A 20,734-nucleotide genomic window follows, 5' to 3' on the forward strand; every position below is an offset into this window, starting at 1 on the left:
AAACACCTGCACTTCTGCTCCATCTCGTCTCTCAGCTGCATCTCACTGTGAAGCTGTTCTTCTAACTGATAAATTCTCTTCTGAAGATTCTCCAACTGAGGGATCAGAGAAACAAAATCAGTCAGCCTCACAGACTGACTATTATAATGCCATGAAACTCTTTATTTTAAAGTCTCTATTTGAGACTTCTTACATGACTCTTATCTTCCTTTGTCGAGCTGCGTTTGTCGCTTATCTTTATAGCTGGTTCCCGAGGAAACCTGGCAGAGAGTTAATAATCAAATTAATTTAACACAAACACCTGGGCTCTAAGCACCGACTGCCTGTTCTGAATCTCAGTACTCACAGGTAGTAAGTAAAGCCCACGAACGGAAGCTGGTTGCCTACAAATGCTTTAGGAATGGTGAATGTCTCCTCCTCGCCTCGATCTTCCTCAATGTCGTCAAAGTTGCTTGTGTCTACATCACTGCTTAACTCCGGCACCACTGGAGCAGCCGCTACATGCGATAATACAGCAGTGCATTTTAATGAGAACAAACAAATAATGCTACAAGCACACACATCAAGGCTAATTAAAGGCAGGTGCAATTTCTGTTCAGTTGTTGTTGGTGTCTCTACTCAGGATTACATGGACAGAATGCAAAATTACCTCTAATCACTTTTATTTACACATTTATAAATGAGGATACAATAAACATGAGTAACTCAAAAAGCATGTTTGCAACACTTAATTTGGACAAAAACAGATTTTTCCAAATGCCTTTTTGAAGATTCCATGAAACGCTTTGATGAATGCAGATGTTACCAGTACACTAATATACAGAAGGTTTCAAAAATAACAGACATGAACTAAAAAGTCATAGAAATACCAATTTTTTTATTTCATGGGGTGTTTATTTTATGATAATTGAAAAAGATAAAGCTGGTGGATTTGAGGTTCAGAAGCTCAACTCACTATCTCTGATGTTCTCCCATGTCCACTGGTCGTTCTTGAAAAAACTATGCCGCTTGATTTCATCGACTCCATTGCGTCCTAACCGCACCTCCCTAGTGAGAGGAGATTAGCACAATGTATTTTGAGTAAACAAGCTTTTGTTCACTTCTTCATATGCAACTGAACAGTGATGAAAACATGTACTCCTACAAACTGATCCAGGGTGAGTTTCAACTCATAAGCTCCTAAAATAAATAAGGTTAACAAATCAAATCTAAAGTTTTCAGATGGATATGAAACAGCTGATAATTATTTTAATCCTTATGCGTGACCTTACACAATTCAAGGCTTTGTAGGTATTAATATTCCTCCTTAAATGGAGTTAAATTAGTGGTGAAGTTAAGGTGTCATTTCCACAAGGCAATGAAACTAAACAATGACTTAAGACTAAGAGAAGTTTTTAAATAACGAAAACTATAAAACAATTATAATGCAAGAACCAAATTATTTTGTAATACCCAGAAAAGACAAACAGCACTATTTGATGTGAATATCAAAACTGGTATAACAATGTAAATCAAAGAAATGTTTCATTGCAAGCCAGACAAAAGTAAGTCTGGTCACTTAGAAGAGCTCACAATAAGCCTAATTGTTGGGAAGATTTGGGGTATCATTCACATCTGCAGCACAGATGTGAGTGTCAGACAACATACTGGTGTTTAATACTTCTGGTATGGCATTTGTTGAAATCCCTAACCTCTATTTTGAGCAAAAGTAGGAAGTGATGTTTGCGTCAGCTGTGTCAATACTATAAACTAGTCATTCTGCAAAGTTTTTTCAGTGGGTGATATATTATTCTATTGCAGTTTAAAATAATTTTTGCATGCAAACCTGTCTGTGAGGAAAGCACAGATGAGGCTTTTTGCATCCTTTGAGATGTTGCTGTCATCGGGGAAGGTCAGGGCATTCTTGTGATTCATGATCTTGCTGTAGGTGCCCACCAGAGAGTCAGCGTAGAACGGCGTGTCACCTGAGGAAACGTTAAACAACACAGACCATTATTCTTCTGAATGCCTCCTCTATTCCTAGCTCTGTGAGCTCACCATCTGTCGGGAAAACTCCCATTCTTAGGAATTTGTCTTTGCCTTTAAGCAGTTTCGTTTCTGAGAATTTAAAGTGGAGCCAAAACGCTCCGTTACTGTGCCAGGACGTCCCCCTCTGGTTGTAGGGATCTATGCGCTGAAGTGTAGCTTTTAATAGACAAAAGCATTCTGGGGGTTTGAAATGTGAGGATAAAAAGACTGCACATGACAAGACAACATGATTTTCTAAAGAGTTGTCCTTGCACTTCGATTCACAAGCAACTGGTTTATTAGCAGGTTATTTGAATAAATCGCTGAATTTAAGTCAGTCTGATGAATTTTTCACTACACGAACTCACTGAATGAGGAGAAATGCATGTTTCCTTAATAATCACATAGCGGAAAGTGTAATCAAGAAAACACAGTGGTGATTTACTGTATGTAAGAAGGAACTGGCTGCACTAATGCTGAAACTCACCGACGAGCATCTCATACAGGAAGACCCCCACAGACCACCAGTCACACTCTTGGCCATAGTAACCGTCTCCTCCCTGCGACTTCAGTACCTCTGGAGAAATATAGTCTGGAGTTCCTACTGCCGTGTCACATCGTACCATTCCATCCTGAGAGCGGGAAAAACAAAATACAGTCGAAAGCAGAACTGAAAGAACACTAAATGTGACTGAACGAATGCTTCAGGTTTGTTCCACTTGTCATTCACAGGGTTCAACAGTGCGAGTCGCTCACATTTGCAACTAAAAATAGATGTGAACTGTAAAATGTATTTATGGGCATGTGTGCAAAAAAAAGGAAAAAGTCCAAATAAAAAATATGAAATTTAAAGTCATAAAATATCTTGATTGAATGAGGCATAAACCAAAGGCTAACTGTGGTGCTGTTGCAGTTCTAAGGGCTAGCACTTCCAGACCAGATCAATGAATACTGTGCATTTATGCCAAGCGATTGCTGATGATCCATGAATTATGACAATGAATGTACATGGTCTTCATTGTCATAGAAAATCATACTTTCAAAATAAGAGTCCCGGTGTATTTCAGACTTGTTTATAATTAAAAGTCCTTTATTAAGCATAAAAGGCTATTATTGGTATTTTGGTAACAGAATAAACCCTCTCTGGCATTTATTTAATTAAAAGTAAACTTTTGCAGCGTCTGTCTGGGCTGTCCTGTCACAGGAAAGAAAGATTAAGAACATTATTTTACACACATTATTCAATACATAGATTTTACAAGTATCATCACAGTAATCTATAGTTTATACAGGTACATCTCAAAAAATTAGAATATCATGAAAAAGGTCAATGTTTTTTGTCACTCATTTCAGAAAGTGAAACCCATATATTATATAGATTCATTACATAGAGGGAAATATTTCAAGCCTTTATTTCTTGAAATTTTGATGATTATGGCTTACAGATGAAAACCTAAAATTCTGTGTCTCAGAAAATTAGAATATTACATAAGATCAATAAAAAAAGGATATTTTAAACAGAAATGTCAGGCTTCTGAGAAGTATGTTAATTTCTATGCACTCAATACTTGGTTGGGCCTCTGGCGCTGTGGCACTGCTCAGGTGTAATGGAAGCCCAGGTTGCTTTGATAGCGGCCTTCAGGTCATCTGCATTGTTGGGTCTGGTGTCTCTCATCTTCCTCTTGACAATAGCCCATAGATTCTCTATGGGGTTCAGGTCAGGCGAGTTTGCTGGCCAATCAAGCACAGTAACACCATGGTCATTGAACCAGCTTTTGGTACCTTTGGCAGTGTGGGCAGGTGCCAAGTCCTGCTGGAAAATGAAATCAGCATCTCCATAAAGCTTGTCAGCAGAAGGAAGCATGAAGTGCTCTAAAATCTCCTGGTAGATGGCTGTGTTGACTGTGGACTTCAGAAAACACAGTGGACCAACACCAGCAGATGACACGGCAGCCCAAATCATCACTGACTGTGGAAACTTCACACTGGACTTCAAGCAACATGGATTCGGTGCCTCTCCACTCTTCCTCCAGACTCTGGGACCTTGATTTCCAAATGAAATGCAAAATGTACTTTTATCTGAAAAGAGGACTTTGGACCACTGAGCAACAGTCCAGTTCTTTTTCTCCACAGCCCAGGTAAGACGCTTCTGACGTTGTCTCTGGTTCAGAAGTGGCTTGGTAGCTCTTTTCCTGAAGACGTCTGAGCGTGGAGACTCTTGATGCACTGACTCCAGCTTCAGTCCACTCCTTGTGAAGCTCTCACAAGTGTTTGAATCAGCTTTGCTTGACAGTATTCTCAAGCTTGCAGTCATCCCTGTTGCTTGAGCACCTTCTCCTACCCAAATTCTTCCTTCCAGTCAACTTTGCATGTAATATGCTTTGATACAGCACTCTGTAAACAGCCACACCTTTCAGTAATGACCCTCTGTGACTTACCCTCTTTGTGGAGGGCGTCAATGTTCGTCTTCTGGATCATTGCCAAGTCAGCAGTCTTCTCCATTATTGTGGTTTCAAAGAACAAGAGATACCCGGAATTTATACTGTAGAGATGGTCATTAATTGAAACTCAAATGTAAATATTCTAATATTTTGAGATACTGATTTTTGACTTTCATGAGCTGTAAGCTCTAATCATCAAAATTAAAACAGAAAAACTTTTGAAATGTTTTACTTTACATGCAATGAATCTAAAATATATGAAAGTTTCACTTTTTGAAATAAGAAAAAAATGAACTTTTTCATGATATTCAAATTTTTTTAGATGTACCAGTGCACTCGAAAGTAGGACAATAAATAATGATTTGTGAATGCTATTCTTAATTATTTATTATTATATATCATATGATGAATGTGATTGTTACTTCAAATATTTGCACACTGGAAAGTAGACACACCAACATGAATATGGTAACATTTATTTACATGCTTACGGTATGTCAAAATCTGATTAAAATATAAATTGCACAATTATTATAGTTGTCTCAAATAACTGATGAAATCAAATAACCACAATCAGATGATTACTGTAAGGTTTCAAATCGCTTACCATGTGCATTATTACGTGAAATATGTACGTTTGGTTTTTGTTCTTGAACAAGAATAATTTTACACATTTTTGTGCCGGATGTCAGTGTCCCGTTCAGGTTTTCTTCCATATCTTACAACAATGTTGCAATTTTAAGACAATGTGTCAAGTTAAAATTGGTTGTAGGTAATTAAATTAATCTTGAGAAATCCGCAATCGATTGTGTTGTGCATTTACAGGGCTTGCAAACTTATACAGAGATCAACTGTTCATTCAGACAACCCAGTGACTCTTATGAAAATGTGTAGTTTTGCACACCCCTAGTACCTTGTTCATTTTCATGCAGGTCCCAAAGTCTGCCAGCTTCAAGTGGCCTGCCTTGTCTAGCAACATGTTGTCAGGCTTTACATCCCTGAGACAAATGTTAAGCGAAAACACACACACACAGAGGTTATTTTCAACATTTCAAGCAAGTAGGCTCACCAGTAGAAACAATGAAAGGGTTGTTTAATGTATGAATGAGACCTGTGAATGAAGCCCATGGAGTGGATGCAGTCCAGTGCCAGCACAACCTCAGCAGTGTAGAAACGAGCCCACTTCTCAGGCACATCGTAGTTGCTCATTAGGTTGACCAGGTCTCCGCCTGGCATATACTCCATCACCATGTAGAGGTAGCGGTCGTCCTGGAAAGCATAAAACAGCTGGACGACAAAAAGAAAAAAAAATTACTTCACACTTATGAATACAGCTACATGTTTCAAGAAAGTATAAAACATATATATAAACTTTACACAAGGCGATAACCACGTTTTTTATTCATTTAGACATTCATACCCATTCAAGACAAATCACAGGTTAAAAAAACGGGTATCATACACTAAACGACTGAGGATCACACATTACCAGACTTTCAAGTAGGGGTGTGCGATATTTATCATCTACGATAATCTTGTGATTGTTGTTTTAATGGTGTGTGAGCTGACATTATCAAGTATGTCACTCAAAAAACAAACAAAAACACATCTTGAGAGCCCAAAAGCATTCCCTGATGAAGCTCTTACTATGCAGTTAAAATGCCTCTATAATGAAAGCAACAAATATCCCTGTATACGTTTTTTGTTTTTATATTTATAAGATATGATATAGTTAAGTAATATTGCACAAGCAAGAATGCTGTTTTTCCAAATATCACCGTATGAGCGCCATCGTGAACGTGATATTTTTATCCAACATTTTATCAAACAAGGAGTTAATATTGAGTGAATTACATTTTAGAAACAGTAGTGTCTGGTTTTTTGTTTCACCAATGAAAAAAGAGGAACTGCACATCTGTGCGTAACTGCAGTGTTTCGTTCCTGTTTCAAATCTGTTTTTGAATTAATCTTTTGAGTCCATGATCCATTCATAAAGTCAGTCAACTGCTTCGTTTTTTAAATGTACGAATCGTTTAAAGAATGAGTCAATAAATCACTCATTAAAGGAGTCATATGATGCGATTTCAAGTTTTCATTTCTCTTTGGAGTGTTTCAAGCTGATTGTGCCTAGATAAGATCCCTGAAGTTGCAAAGACTAAAGTCTCAAAACCAAAGAGATATTCTTTATCAAAGTTAAGACGCTGTGTTTCGTTGTGAATGCGTAACTACTTTGTTTGGGCTTCCAAAAGAGGACAAAACTAGAAATCAGTGGTTAAGCTGTATTTACAACACTGTTCCAGAACAGTTCAACCCAAATATTCGAGTGTGTGCAGCGCATTTTACGGAGGACTAGTTGCTGATCCTGGGAGAGTAGCCTACAATACTGGCTGCACAAAAGCTGTTTCTATAAAGTGGGGCAATTCCAACTTTGAAAGGACAGTCTGACGCTTCTGACTCACAGCATGTATGTTTCATATTTAAAGAATTTGCCACTGACTATTCAAACGCGAGTTTTGAGCAGTGTAGTGTAGTGCTTGTTGTTTCTCCGATCACAAATGCAGACATGGTAATGTTTACGCTGCGCGATGCAACGCAACGCGTAAAAAGACAGTATAAGTCATTATAATCAGTAATTATGTCTCCACTGGATGCAACAAATGCCTCGTTTATAATGGGTTTTATTGTTTTTGTGTCGTCGCGCCAGGACACGGCATCACAATACGGTAAGGCGTAACATTTCCGTCTCACGCTTGAGGTATTCAGCCAATCACAACGCACTGGATAGTTGGCCAATCAGAGCACGCCTCGCTTCTCAGAATGATAAGCTTTGTAAAAATCGACGCGTTTCAGAAAGACGGGGCATAGAGGAGCAACAATAACGTACAGTATGGGGAAAACAATGTGTTTATTAACCTTAAACCGCATAAACACATTGCATTACACCAAATACACAAAATAATGTTCTTTTTAGCAACGTCATACGACCCCTTTAAGACAGAGACTTGCGGCCAACTACTGGTGGTTTTAGTGTCATATTTATTTATCCATGAAAGGCCCACCAGCAAAAAAACACTCAGCAAAATGTTGTTTAATTATCGTTATCAACAAAAATCCCACAAAACATTGAGATATAATTTGTCAACATTACACACTCCTACTTTCGAGTTGTTCTGAACATAAACTCACACAGAAACATGCAGCTTATTGCTAAGAGATGCATGACAAATGAAAACCATTCTGAAATCACAAAAAATAGTTCTAAAATCAGCTCAAAAATATCAAATTGTTTGAAATCCTCCAACTGAATAGAATCATAGTCTGAAGCTAAAAAGGTCTGTGACCATCATACACCATGTGATATTCATACCTGTACTACCCAGCTACTGTTGGCAAAGGCCATAATATCCCTCTCTTCCCAGAAGAAAGCAGAGTCCGACCTCTTGATCATCTCAAACTTGCTGAGCAGCTTCATGGCGTACACTTTCCTTGTGGCTTTGTGCCTCACCTACCAAACACAGAGAAAGGGAACATGAACAGGGCTTGTTATTTACTTTACCTTCACTAGACTATGACATTCAAATAAAGTAAACAGTACAGAATAACACTTATAACTACTACTGTATTCACACTACGACAGGAAGAGCACAATTTAGTAGAAACTGAACAGAAATAACGATTCCTTCTAAACATATGTGAAAACAGCATTATTTCTCGCACACTACCTGCACACTTATGAACTAAATGCCCTAATGGATGTTGTCTTGTGAATAAGGCTGAACGATTTTGGAAAATAATCTAATTGCGATTTTTTTTTACCAATATTGCGATTGCGATTTAATATGCAATTATTTTTAAAGCTCTTTATGTTCTGTATTATTCAACAAAGACAAGCAATAAATCATTGTATAGTAGGACCAACACAATATTAGATAGATTAAACATAAATGTTCTTTTCTGTAGGCCAGGCCTATATGTTACGATGAAATTAGGTGATGCATGAACTAAAGTAGATTGCAGAAATATAAATACAAATCTGTTGCTTTTCCACACTCGGTATTTAGGTCATTCAAAGTCACTGTAATAAACATATAGCCTATGTAAACATGTATATAACCTTATTATATTGCCTATATTATCTTAAGGTGGAAGTCTTCAGTCATGAAATGCACCGTAACACTGTTACTGCTTGAGTAATTTCCATGTGCAGTTTTGAAGTACGTTCATACAGGTGCAGAAAATTTGAATATGGCTAAAAAGTTCATTTTTTCTTGAAACTTATTTCAAAAAGTGAAACTTACATGTCAAGTAAAACTTCAAAAGTTTTTTTTGTTTTAATTTTGATGATTAGAGCTTACAGCTCATGAAAGTCAAAAATCAGTATCTCAAAATATTAGAATATTTCCTAAAATCGATCAAAAAAAAGGATTTGCAAAGCAGAAAAGTTCAAGTTCTTTAAAGTATGTTCATTTCTGCACTCAATACTTGCTCAGGGCTCGTTTAGCACAAACTCCAGCATCAGTGAGGAATGGCATGGAAGCGATCAGCCTGTGGCTCTGCTGAGGCACTATTGAGTCTTCAGCTCGTCTGGATTGTTGGATCCACTGTTTCTCATCTTTCTCTTGAAAATATCCCATAGATTCCATATGGGGTTCAGATCAGGCATGTTAGCTGGCCAATCAAACACAGTAATATCATGGCCAGCAAAGCACTTGGAAGTGGTTTTGGCAGTGTGGGCAGGTGCTAAAGTCCTGCTGGAAAAGGAAATCAGCATCTCCATAAAGCTTGTCAGCAGCTTGATAAAACACAGTGGACCAACACCAGCAGACGTCACGGCACCCAAATCATCACCGACTTCAGAAACTTCACACTGGACTTCAAGCAGCTTGGATTCTGTGTCTCTCCACTCTTCCTCCAGACATTGATTTCCAAATGAAATGCAACATTTACTTATCTCAAAAGAGGACTTTGGACCACTGAGCAACAGTCCAGTTCTTTTTCTCCACAGCCCAGGTAAGACGCTTCTGACGTTGTCTCTGGTTCAGAAGTGGCTTGGTAGCTCTTTTCCTGAAGACGTCTGAGCGTGGAGACTCTTGATGCACTGACTCCAGCTTCAGTCCACTCCTTGTGAAGCTCTCACAAGTGTTTGAATCAGCTTTACTTGACAGTATTCTCAAGCTTGCGGTCATCCCTGTTGCTTGTGCGCCTTTTCCTACCCAATTTCTTCCTTCCAGTCAACTTTGCATTTAATATGCTTTGATACAGCACTCTGTGAACAGCCAGCCCTTTCAGTGATGACCCTCTGTGACTTAGGACTAGAGTCCTAAATCACTGATACACAATGATAAAGTTTGTCAAGATTAAATAAGACTGTCTTAGTAATAACATCCCTTCTCAATACACTCTATATAGCGCTCTTCATGCTGAACAGTGTCCTATAGTTTTAGCTATGCATCTATTTAAAAAATGCATATCATAAGTGAAATTAAACCCAGTATGCCAGATAAACTGATACACCATCCAGCACTAATATGGTTTGTTTATTAAAAAAAAAAAAAAATCTAGGAAGTACAGTTAGGGGCCATTCACACAGAAAGTGTTTTTCCATTCCAATGCACTATTTTTTAATTGTTTTTCTATGTATATGCGCTAGACGGATGCATATGACCATTGCGCTTGTGCAATGTCTCACATGAGTGCCTTGTTTTTAAGATGCCGTGTCAAGTTAAAAGAATTTCAACTTTTACACACAGTATCATCATCACTTCCAAAACAGTGGACCAATCAGAAGACCCCGGAGGCGGGGCAAGTGGGGCAAGCTGGGATTTTGTTTACAGTAGCAAGTTGGCATGGAAAATGTTTTACTTGATGGCAACATGACAGAGGAGGCATTACGCAGTGCACTTTTTTTTTTTTAAACCATTCTTAAGTGCTATGTCTCACGTTGTTAGATGCAAAGACGCGTTCTGTGTGAACGGCCCTCTACTATCCAAATGCCAATGGTAAAACCTTATAAGGAGGTCACAGCTTAAAAGTTATAAGGCTGCTTATTAGTACTCTCAATTATTAGGCTGTTTATTAGTACTTAAAAAGCACATATTATTGCCTTATTCTGCACGACCATATTCTATATTCCTTACCTGATCCTATACTTAAACTTAACAACTACCTTAACTAATAATAAGCAGCAAATTAGGAGGTTTCTTGAGGTAAAAGTTGTAATTATTAGTTAGATAATAGTAAGAATTGGTCCCAACGCTAGGTGATGGTATAAATATATATATTCCAAAAATGGAAGTAACAGCAGCATAAATGACAACAATACTCAATACACTTACCAGCTGTACTTCTCCAAATGCCCCTCGTCCTATGACCTTTACCACTTCATAGTCCTCTGCTTTCATACGAAGCTCCCGAATTTTGCTGATTGTGTCCTTATCTAGAAACAAAAACACATATGCACAATATCACCCTTAGTGTGCTTGGTTTAATAATATGCAATTTATATATAGAGAGAAAGACTCATGCCTGTAACTAAAAGCAGTTGTCAACTGACTGTGTGAACATAGCCTTAGACAACCTCTCACTTGTTTAGATGAACATGTGTACCGCTGAGGGCCCTAAAGGCTTTATCTAACACAGCTCTGCTTCCCGAGGGGACAGATAACATTCAGCCAGATTCGGTCTTCGCTGATCAAGAGAGATTCTTTTCTTACTTGTCACAAGTATGAACGGACGGGGCGGAGGGGCCTCCAAGTTCAACAGATTTAAAAATACAACAGAGAAACAATAAGATCTGGATCATATTCATTGGGTAAAGAGAAGCCAGCAATTGAACTGAATCTCAGTTATGAGAAGGGATAGAAGAAATCCCACAGTATTCGCAGAAACATTAGAGAAGGATTTATGGTTATTTGCTATGCTGGACTGTTAGCAAAACATTTCAGGGAAAGAAAACAGTTGTATTTCATGTCATGGAGAACTAGACTGGTGCCAAGTTGAAAATCAGTCATATCTCAATAGTCTTTCGCATTTTGCTGCTAAATAGCTTGACAATCAGAGGAACATTAATTTCCATAAGCACAAAAACATTGATTCTCAGATGCATCACAATTGTTTTTTTAATGATTAGTTAAACTTTGGCAATATTGCAGCAAACAGGGCAATTGCATGAGAGTAGCTGTGCGTTACTGCATGTGTGCGACAATGCATTTGCAAAATTCATGTAAACAGTTGGTTATGGCTTGTAAACAGAGGGGACAAAACATCTTATGTGTCAAAATAGATCTATGCATGTGAATGAAGCTTTGAATTCCTGCTGTCTAGGAAAAAAATGTTGCTTGCTTATCTTAATAGTGTCTGACTGAAAGTACTGACCCAAAACCAATTCCCATTCACAGCAAAGCAGCTTGAAACTCTTCAGACTCGCAATTCTGAATGAGCTCCAGACGAAATACTTACATCTATTTAAGAAGTTATCGATGCTTTTGTTTTTCCTCAGGGCTGGAAAATCAAGGTCATAAACCAGAGCATCCAGACTGTCCTGGAAATAAGAAGAAAAACACAAATATTACTTCAATGAAATGTGAATTTTGTATCTTCTGACCAGTAGTTGTGCGACATGTCATCATTAGTCATCACTTTTACATACTAGGAAACAAATATTCTTGCATGATCAGCAGAAAATGTGCAATTTCACTGCAACCATCCAAACTAAAATGAATGAATTTGCAGTGTTCTGTCAAAATTCAGTGTAGTTGCTTTCATCTATCTATCTAGAAAAAAGTCAACTGCACAATCATACAGTGACCGATTGTTGAAAAACAACTTGCAAGATCATTTTAAATTTCAGCCTTGTGCTGAAATGCTGTAAATTATTATTTTTCACAGTCATTAATGCTCCATACCCCATACTGACAAAGCAAAAACAGATCTGTGAGCAAATGCAAATGTACTAAAAAGAAAGAACTGAAGTGTACACGTGAACAGAAAGCCACCTGTTAGACAGAGTAGGAGAAGCAAACTGACTTCTCTTTCCCAGTTTATCATTGTTTTAACAATGAGTACGTCACTCACTTTGTAAAAAAACAAACCAATCATTATTGACTTCACTAACATTGTAAGTGAACCTGAAGGAATATGTCAAAAGAATAAAAGGCATGTAGCCTGAGTAAGGCTGAATAGAGTTTGACTGCCACACGGCACACTTGACTTCGAGATCCAGGATTACAGCAGATTAAGATTAAGCCGGTCGATGCCACTGCTAACCTGGTTAGATCGGTCTCCGGTTTCTGAACTGTGAACAGCTGGTGGGCGTTTATATACACGACTACTCAAAAGTCTGGAATAACATTTTTTTATTGTTTTTGAAAGAAGCCTTTGTATGGTCGCCAAGGCTGCATTTATTTGATCAAAAAGTAAAAACAGTAACACTGTGAAATATTACAATTTAAAATAACTTCTTTTTTAATGTATTTTAAAATGTCCCATTTCTGTGATGTAAAGCTGAAATTTTCCTTTTTCAGGATACTGTATTTTAAAGATTTTTTTTATTTTAATTTTCATAAACTTTACAGAACTTTATTTGTACACTCTTAAAAATAAAGGTGCTTAAAAGGTTCTTCACAGCGATGCCATAGAAGAACCAATTTTGGTTCCACAAAGAACCATTCAGTCAAAGGTTCTTTAAAGAACCATCTCTTTATAATCTGAAGAACCTTCTTTCGCCACAAAGAACCTTTTGTGAAACAGAAAGGTTCTTCAGATGTTAAAGGTTCTTTATGGAACCATTTAGACAAAAAGGTTCTTCTATGGCTTTAAGAGTGTAACCATGTGTCCACCCAGACATGTTTGAGAAATTGCAAATGACCCCACCTTTATTCATTCGGTTTCTCAGATGTAGGGCTTTTCTGATAAAAATTGCAAATTAAGAAAAAAAAAATTAAAAAAGGAAGGAGAATTCCAGATTTGCTGCGCTTGTTTGTAGGCCTTTTTTTGACCAACATTTTGTGATCGTATATTAATACGGCTATTAAAATAATATTAATAATATTAAATTGTTATTATTATTTTAATAGCCACATTAATATGATCACAAATAACAATAATATTAAATGTTTATTATTAAAAAATATAAATATTAAAAATGTATACTATAATAATAATAATAGTGTTTTAGATTACATTATTTATGGAAAAGATAAACCACACATTTGTATTTTGACAGAAAACCGCAGGAATCCCTTAAAGGGATAGTTCATCCGAAAACAAAATTCTGTCGTCATTTACTCGCCCTCAAGTTGTTTTAAACCCATAAGACTATCTTCTGTTGAACACAAACAAAAGATATTTTGAAGCATGTAGGGAGCCATTGACTTCCACAGTATTTTTTACCCACACTATGCAAGTCAATAGGTTACCAATATTTTTCAAAATGTCATCTTTTGTGTTCAACAGCTGGAAGTCAGTAAATGATGACAGAATTTTGGGTAAATATCCCTTTAAAGCTTGTGTTTTGTTGATAAGTCTAGGATAGAGTTTGTGTGGAGCAGCATTTACTGTGAACAGAGTCACTCTGAGAATCTGCCTAACACCTCCTCACGTGTAACACCACAGTATCACGCTTCACTCCGAAACACGCAGCGCATGCATTTCTGTAATTAAACTGCAGCCTTTGTGATTTGATAATCACACTAAGCCATACCGTGATTTGGTTTTATTTCAGTTAATCTATAAATCTATTAATTCGTGCTGTCATTAAAACGGTGACATGAACAATTCAATGCTTCATTAAATTGTAGATGATAACGGGATGTGCAGATGCTATTTTTTTCAGTCGGTAATGTATCACGTGTTCTATGCGATTTCGCAAAATCAATGCAATGAGACTTGCAAAGTGCAAGGGATTTACATTTGATGCTTGTTAAAGATTAAAATTCTTTTTCTTTTTAAATTCACACTATATGAAAAAAACAAAACAAAATTTAAGTCTTGAAAATGTAATTGTTCAAATCGATAGTTTTCCCAACTTTCCAAATCCTGTGCGAACTCTGAGATAATAACAAACCTCCTCATTCAGTAATGTATGTTTGCATAACATCCTGCCAGAGAATTCTGGACGGCCACAGTCGCATTCCGCAGCAGCACTGGACACGTCAGAGAGCTATTTTAAGAATCCAGCCAAACAAGCTCCCAACAAACAGCCAAGACCACAGTCAGAAAGTGAACAGGGCCTTATTTCTAATTAACACCCTTCAACAGCGATTGAGACATTACTAAAAATCTGAAAAACCCCAAAAGGAACAGAAAACAGCAGGTCTTTAAAGAGCACATCAGAGGAAAAGCACGAAGACTGAGAACAGTTTCTAAAAACTGTCCAGAATCCAAGACCATTATACAGAGAGTAAAAACAAACAGACCTAGTTTCCATTCTTTTTTACATGTCTCTAGAAACCTCAGTAATTACAGATATGACTAGTGTTGTCAAAACTACCCAAATACTGAAATGGTAATACAACTGACTCAAGTCAAAGCATCCCATCCCAACAGCGGTTCTTAATAATGTTCCTCTCTCTCATTTAGATCATCAGCTCAGTGAATACACTTATTTTCACATAGCTATGAGAAACGTTATACATGGACGTGCGTGTGGCTGCCGTACTGTATTAAAGCTTTAATCAGAAGAAAACCGTATATTAAAAGCTAACATACAGCGAACCGAGTTCGAATCTCGTCTCGAGGTCCTTTGCCAAACCCACCTCCTCTCTCATCCCAGTGCTTTCCTGTCGTCTCTCTACTGTCCTATATACAAGTTCTTACTTGCATACTTGAACTTTACACAGTTATTGAACTGATCCAACATGAGCAGAATGATGTTCTGGTGTAATTTGTTCATAAAGCCATGACATACACTTTCATATTAACAAAAGTGTTCAAAATGTAAATTGATACACCTGCTCTTATTGGTACACTATATTCATGACACTATGTGTAATATAACAATATTTCAAAAGTGAATTTGCCCATATAGATATGTAATCTTTAAGAAATGAAGTTTGTGTGCTCTGGCAGTTCATTAAAAGATTAAATAGTTTCACTCCACCGAAATTGCATTTAGGAATTAATAAAATCAAATCAACGAGTTTAACGTAAAAATATATATTTTACAGATAAACAAAAATGAACAGCTTTTTTTGATTATGGATTACTATTAGCCTATTATGAGCACCAGTAATATCTGAAAATATCTGCAAGTTGAACACTTTCATTGAATAATTTTTAGGCATGCGGCCAATTAATCTCTTTTGCATGTATGCAATATACTGCAGCCAAACCGAAACATCCCACAACATTCCTGTACACATAATTCATGTAGTTGTAATTAAAGGGCGGGGATTATGTTAAATGAGCGTGCACAAAGAGCGTAAACATCCTATTTATGAATGACTAATTCATTAACGCACACACACTTAACTAAGACATCTGTGGTTTACAATGCATTTGTGAATCCTGAGGAGGTCTATTTTACATGCAAATTACTCCTAATTATACATGTACGCACGATTCATGAATAAGGCCCAGTCCTTTTAGAGCGGTTTTAAAGCAGAATTTGGATTTGTCTCATATTTAACAAAGTTTGCGTCACTGATTCTGTTATTTTCCTGTTTATCACTGAGAAGCTGTTTTAAAACAATATTTATTGTATAATGTGCTATATAAATAAAAGTGACCCGACTTGCATGTATTTGTAGAAAACCCAGAAAACCCAGTTCTCATTGAGCCAAACTAATTTCAAGTTTTCAGTCAACATGAAGTCTTAGATTTTAGATTTTTAAAAAATGCATGCGGTAAACTTAAAAAAAAAAAAAAAAAACTCCTCTTAGACACCAAACTTGGTGAACATGATGCCAAAACATTGAAGACGCTAAAATGCAAATATCTCCTCATATATTGGCCATGGCGAGAAAATACAGAGTTTGATGACTATAAATTAAAAAACGTAAAAATATCCAGTATGTAACCAGCTCAATGCAATATTTTCCTAAAAAATTAGGAAAATTAAAAATGGTCAAGCAACCTCCACTTGGTAATCATATAGTTTAAACCTTGGGGGAAAATCTGTGGAAGCATTTTCAAGGCCTTCCAACCATTAACACACAGACTCAACCACATAATATCTGTGCAGTGAAGTGCCAGTGTCCTGAGGGCAGTGTAGTTTTCAGTGCAGAAAATGAGTGAGGTGACCTGAAGAGAAGAAGCACCGTCATGGAGCTGTGAGTCTAAAGGATCTGGAGTGATTCTGGATGAAGGAATGGTCTCTGATCTCTTGTCAGGTGTTCTCTAACCTCATCAGGCATTATAGGAGAATATTTAGAGCTGTTAAACTGACAAATGGAGGTTTCAAAAAGTATTGAATAAAAGGGTGCCGTTAATTGTGGCCAATGTGTATCAGAGAAAAACATTTATTTCATAATAATAGTTCCCCCCATTTTAAATTCTTATCCAATGAAAGGTTAGATTGTGATTTTTTTTTTTAATAAAAGATCAACAGAATTAACAATGCAGATTAATTTCTTTACAGCCGTCTTTGATCATATTTACCAAGGGTGCCGATATTTTTGGCCATGACTGTACATCATAGAGTCGTACATTCCACAAGCTGTCGTTTTGGCAAACTGGCTTTAATATAAGCTATTTTTAAACTAACAAGAAAGTTTTGAGTTCTGAAATTACAGGATGTTTTTATAGTGCAATGATGTTCAAAAGTTCATGATCCCTTTAATGTTTGCATGATGCTGATAAGCTGAAAGTTGCTGTTTTTTTTTTACAAAACATCTAATGTTAATAATAGCCTGCTGGTGTTATACTTTTAGTCGTTGCGAATTTGAATTGCCTTGACTTTTGTTGTTATATTATTTCTGAACATATAGAATATGTTAATAAGTTTATACAATATGTGCTTTTATATTTCATGCATATTTTCTGCAAAGATATTTAACAAGTGAATTTGTTTTATAATGAAACCATGAGTCTGTAAGTGTTGCATTACGGGATGTGTAAAAACCTAGTTTGAAAGTGGATGATAAAAGATTTGGAAACAATATTTTCTTAAGAATGGAAAAAAAACTATTCCGCTTCACCTACCTGCCATAAAAATCACGCCTAAACCACTTCAACAGTCTCAAATACACTGCATGCATTAGCTGTGCTTCGCTGCACGCGTGCTGGTGACAGCATCACAGCTGAGTTTCTCAACATGCATTCTTATGCAATCTTGCATGCTTGTACTCATTCAACGTCATCATCCGATGAAGTTCAATCCAAATACTCAAGAACACAGGGACAGAGGACACTTGAAATTACCCGGATGTGTTTTGGATGCATAGAATACTGACTTGATAGAACATTAGAGTTCATTCTGTCATTCAGTCAGGCAAGGCAGGTCTCAAAGACTGTTCTTTGCTATCTTCGAATTAAGAAACTGCCTTCCTCACCTCTCAATCCCCTGCTACTTGAGCAAGAACCAACAAAACCACAGAAGGGAGTTTCTCTAGTAATTACGTGACATAAAGCATGAGAAAGCCCGGAAGTCTTTGTTTATTCAGTTAACACAACCTCAGGGCGAGGAAACAAATCTGCTAGTGAGGTGTGTAAAGGAAGTGCCACGCTTTGTCATTTCAAACAATTTCAGTATACATATCATTATAACACAATGACTCAACCATGCAGTAAGGCTTGAACAAAGAGTTTTCCAGAAGTGACACATGACATATGGGACAACTAAACCACTAATCCAGATCTGTTGTGTGGTATAGGCCTGGTCTAAGGACTACTTGTTGAGCTCCAGAAGATTATCTAGTCACCCCTTTTCTCTAAAACAGGAGCCAGTTGCATAAACAGCCATTATGTGTCTTAAATTCAGTCATCATTTACTCATCCTCAAGCTGTTCCAAACCAAGCTGTTTTTCAACCTGTTTTTTTCTTCTGTTCAGTACAAAAGAAAAAAAAAAGTAAAGTCGTGACGTATTGTCAAGTATGGTGACCCATACTCGAAATTGGTGCTCTGCGTTTAACCCATCCAAGTGCACACACACAGCAGTGAGTAGTGAACAAATGCACACACACACCGTGAACACACACCCGGAGCAGTGGGCAGCCATGCTGCGGCGCCCGGGGAGCAGTTGGGGGTTCGGTGCCTTGCTCAAGGGCACCTCAGTTGTGGTATTGAGGGTGGAGAGAGCGCTGGACATTCACTCCCCCCACCTACAATTCCTGCCGGCCGGGGACTCGAACTCGCAACCTTTCGATTACGAGTCCGACTCTCTAACCATTAGGCCACGACTTTCCCACTTTCCCAGAAGATATTTTGAAGAATGTTTGTACCAAAGAGTTGACAGCAGCCATTGAATTTTTCTCCATGGAAGTCAATGGCTACCATCAACTGTTTGGTTTCCACCATCCTTTTGTGTTCAACAGCAGAACAACTCCTCAATGTCCCTGAAGCATTTAACACATTCAAACTATGGTGTGCATAACATTTTGGCTATATGGGGGTGCTCAATGTCTGATTTCACATAGAACTACTGGTTTTCTCCCAATAAGTTAATATACAGCCTATTATGAAAATGCTGTAAATAAGAATCTGAAAAGAAGCTTTAAAGAAACATTTTAACATGCGTGAATAAATCCATCCACCCCTATAGATTTCATAGAAAGTGACCGACAGAGGAGCATCTTTGCTGCAAACTTGGTTTAAGTCTGGGATCAAGTCCTGCTATTCATAATTCATCAACCTATTTTTTCCAAATTGCAAATCTGTACCTCAAACCACAAGAATATACATGGGCCATAAAGCATTGCACTGTAATACACATACACTCGGGGGCCCCCTGTGGGTCCAAGACAAGAGGTTTTTTGATTAGCGGGGGATTTTATTAAGAGGTGGGTAGGGCGGCCGTAGGATGCTGGAGGGAGGGGTGAGCAAAGGACTCCATTCACTAATCAGCCACAGCTTCTGAAGGGCAAAAACAACACTCTCGTGTTCAGAGGACTGGGAGCTCGTCTCCAAAGATCATTACCATTCATCCTCAGCCTAAGCTTGTGTCAGGAAAGGGCCCTGTTATCGCACCAGTTAGCATGCTTGGTAGATACTGTTCTTGTCAATTCTAAGAATGCAAAGAACATACTTGCATTCTCATAGTCATTTGTCTTGCCTTGGAAGGACAGGAGAACATAGAATGCATTTTTGTAAGAAATTAAATACATTTTGTTCTTATGGATGCTCAGCTGCCTGTCTCAGCAGTTGAACGGCCTAATACACAAAAATTGGTTTTGACAAATAGTCCCATAAACACAATTGGTTATGTTAAATGAATCAAAACAGTTGGGTGAAAATCAGATGCCTATCAATAATTCACAGTTTTCAGGTCATGTGATGTGACTGGCGTGGACACCACGAGATCAAATCCATAAAACTGCGGCACAGGCCTGTCAACTTTGCATCGGTTTCAATCCAAGAAAATAGATTGCTTCTCAAAAGATAGGTTTACAAACTGACAGTAGCCATTGACTTCCATAGTACGGAAAAAAACAAAAATTACAATGGAAGTCAATGGCTGCAGTCAGCTGTTTGGTTACCTGCATTTTTCAAAATGTCTTTTGTGTTCAACAGAAGAAAGAAACTCATACAGGTTTTCATTTTTGGGTGAAATATCCCTTTACATATTTTCTTTATTATGGTTTTCTATGGGAAAATGCATAACATGCAAGTTAGCGCACTGCGTTCACATTCCAGGCACATTTGTTTGCCTGTATGTAGAATGCATCATCAATAAGATGTGTATTAAATGTCTACATTAGTATGTTTCTATTAGGGTGTGGCGTCATGTGAAAACTATGAATTGGATTTATGCATTAGATTTTAAATAAATCCATAAGAATCCACATGACGCACAGACATTGGCTTCTTTGTTTACCATATGTGATTGTGCTTATGAGTGTTGAACAGTAGATATAAATATTAATCACAAAGGTTTTGAATTGGCATGAGGGTGAGTTAATGATGACAAAAATCTAATTTTTGGCCAAACTATCACTTATGTTGTTATTCAAACAACTTTTGAACAAATGCAAATTCTGTCATTTTGACAGGAAAGAACAACAAAGAATATCTTTTACATGCAGCGTCAATTCTGTGTGGTACGTAAGACTCTGCGCGTGTGAGAGAAAACCAGATTATTCTCAGCCAAGTGATGGTGAATCTGGCATCTACACACTAGAGTTTACAGTAC

The 20,734-nt window shown here is 37.4% G+C and overlaps 1 protein-coding gene across 1 annotated transcript in view; it reads right to left on the reverse strand.

Moving 5' to 3' along the window:
- The window catches only part of LOC306881754 (rho-associated protein kinase 1-like), a 51,071-nt gene that overhangs the window by 20,743 nt on the left and 9,594 nt on the right, over positions 1–20,734 (reverse strand). Inside the window, exons 2-12 of the mRNA XM_079436011.1 lie at positions 11,907–11,988; positions 10,784–10,884; positions 7,816–7,953; positions 5,560–5,735; positions 5,362–5,446; positions 2,495–2,639; positions 1,826–1,964; positions 956–1,047; positions 347–497; positions 194–260; positions 7–95 (exon numbers count right to left, since the gene is read on the reverse strand). Coding sequence (XP_079292137.1) covers positions 7–95; positions 194–260; positions 347–497; positions 956–1,047; positions 1,826–1,964; positions 2,495–2,639; positions 5,362–5,446; positions 5,560–5,735; positions 7,816–7,953; positions 10,784–10,884; positions 11,907–11,988 — 1,265 coding nt within the window. The remainder of the gene's footprint in view (positions 1–6; positions 96–193; positions 261–346; positions 498–955; positions 1,048–1,825; positions 1,965–2,494; positions 2,640–5,361; positions 5,447–5,559; positions 5,736–7,815; positions 7,954–10,783; positions 10,885–11,906; positions 11,989–20,734) is intronic.

The sequence above is a fragment of the Barbus barbus genome (assembly GCF_936440315.1).
Source record: "Barbus barbus genome assembly, chromosome: 15".
NCBI classification, from domain to species: domain Eukaryota; kingdom Metazoa; phylum Chordata; class Actinopteri; order Cypriniformes; family Cyprinidae; genus Barbus; species Barbus barbus.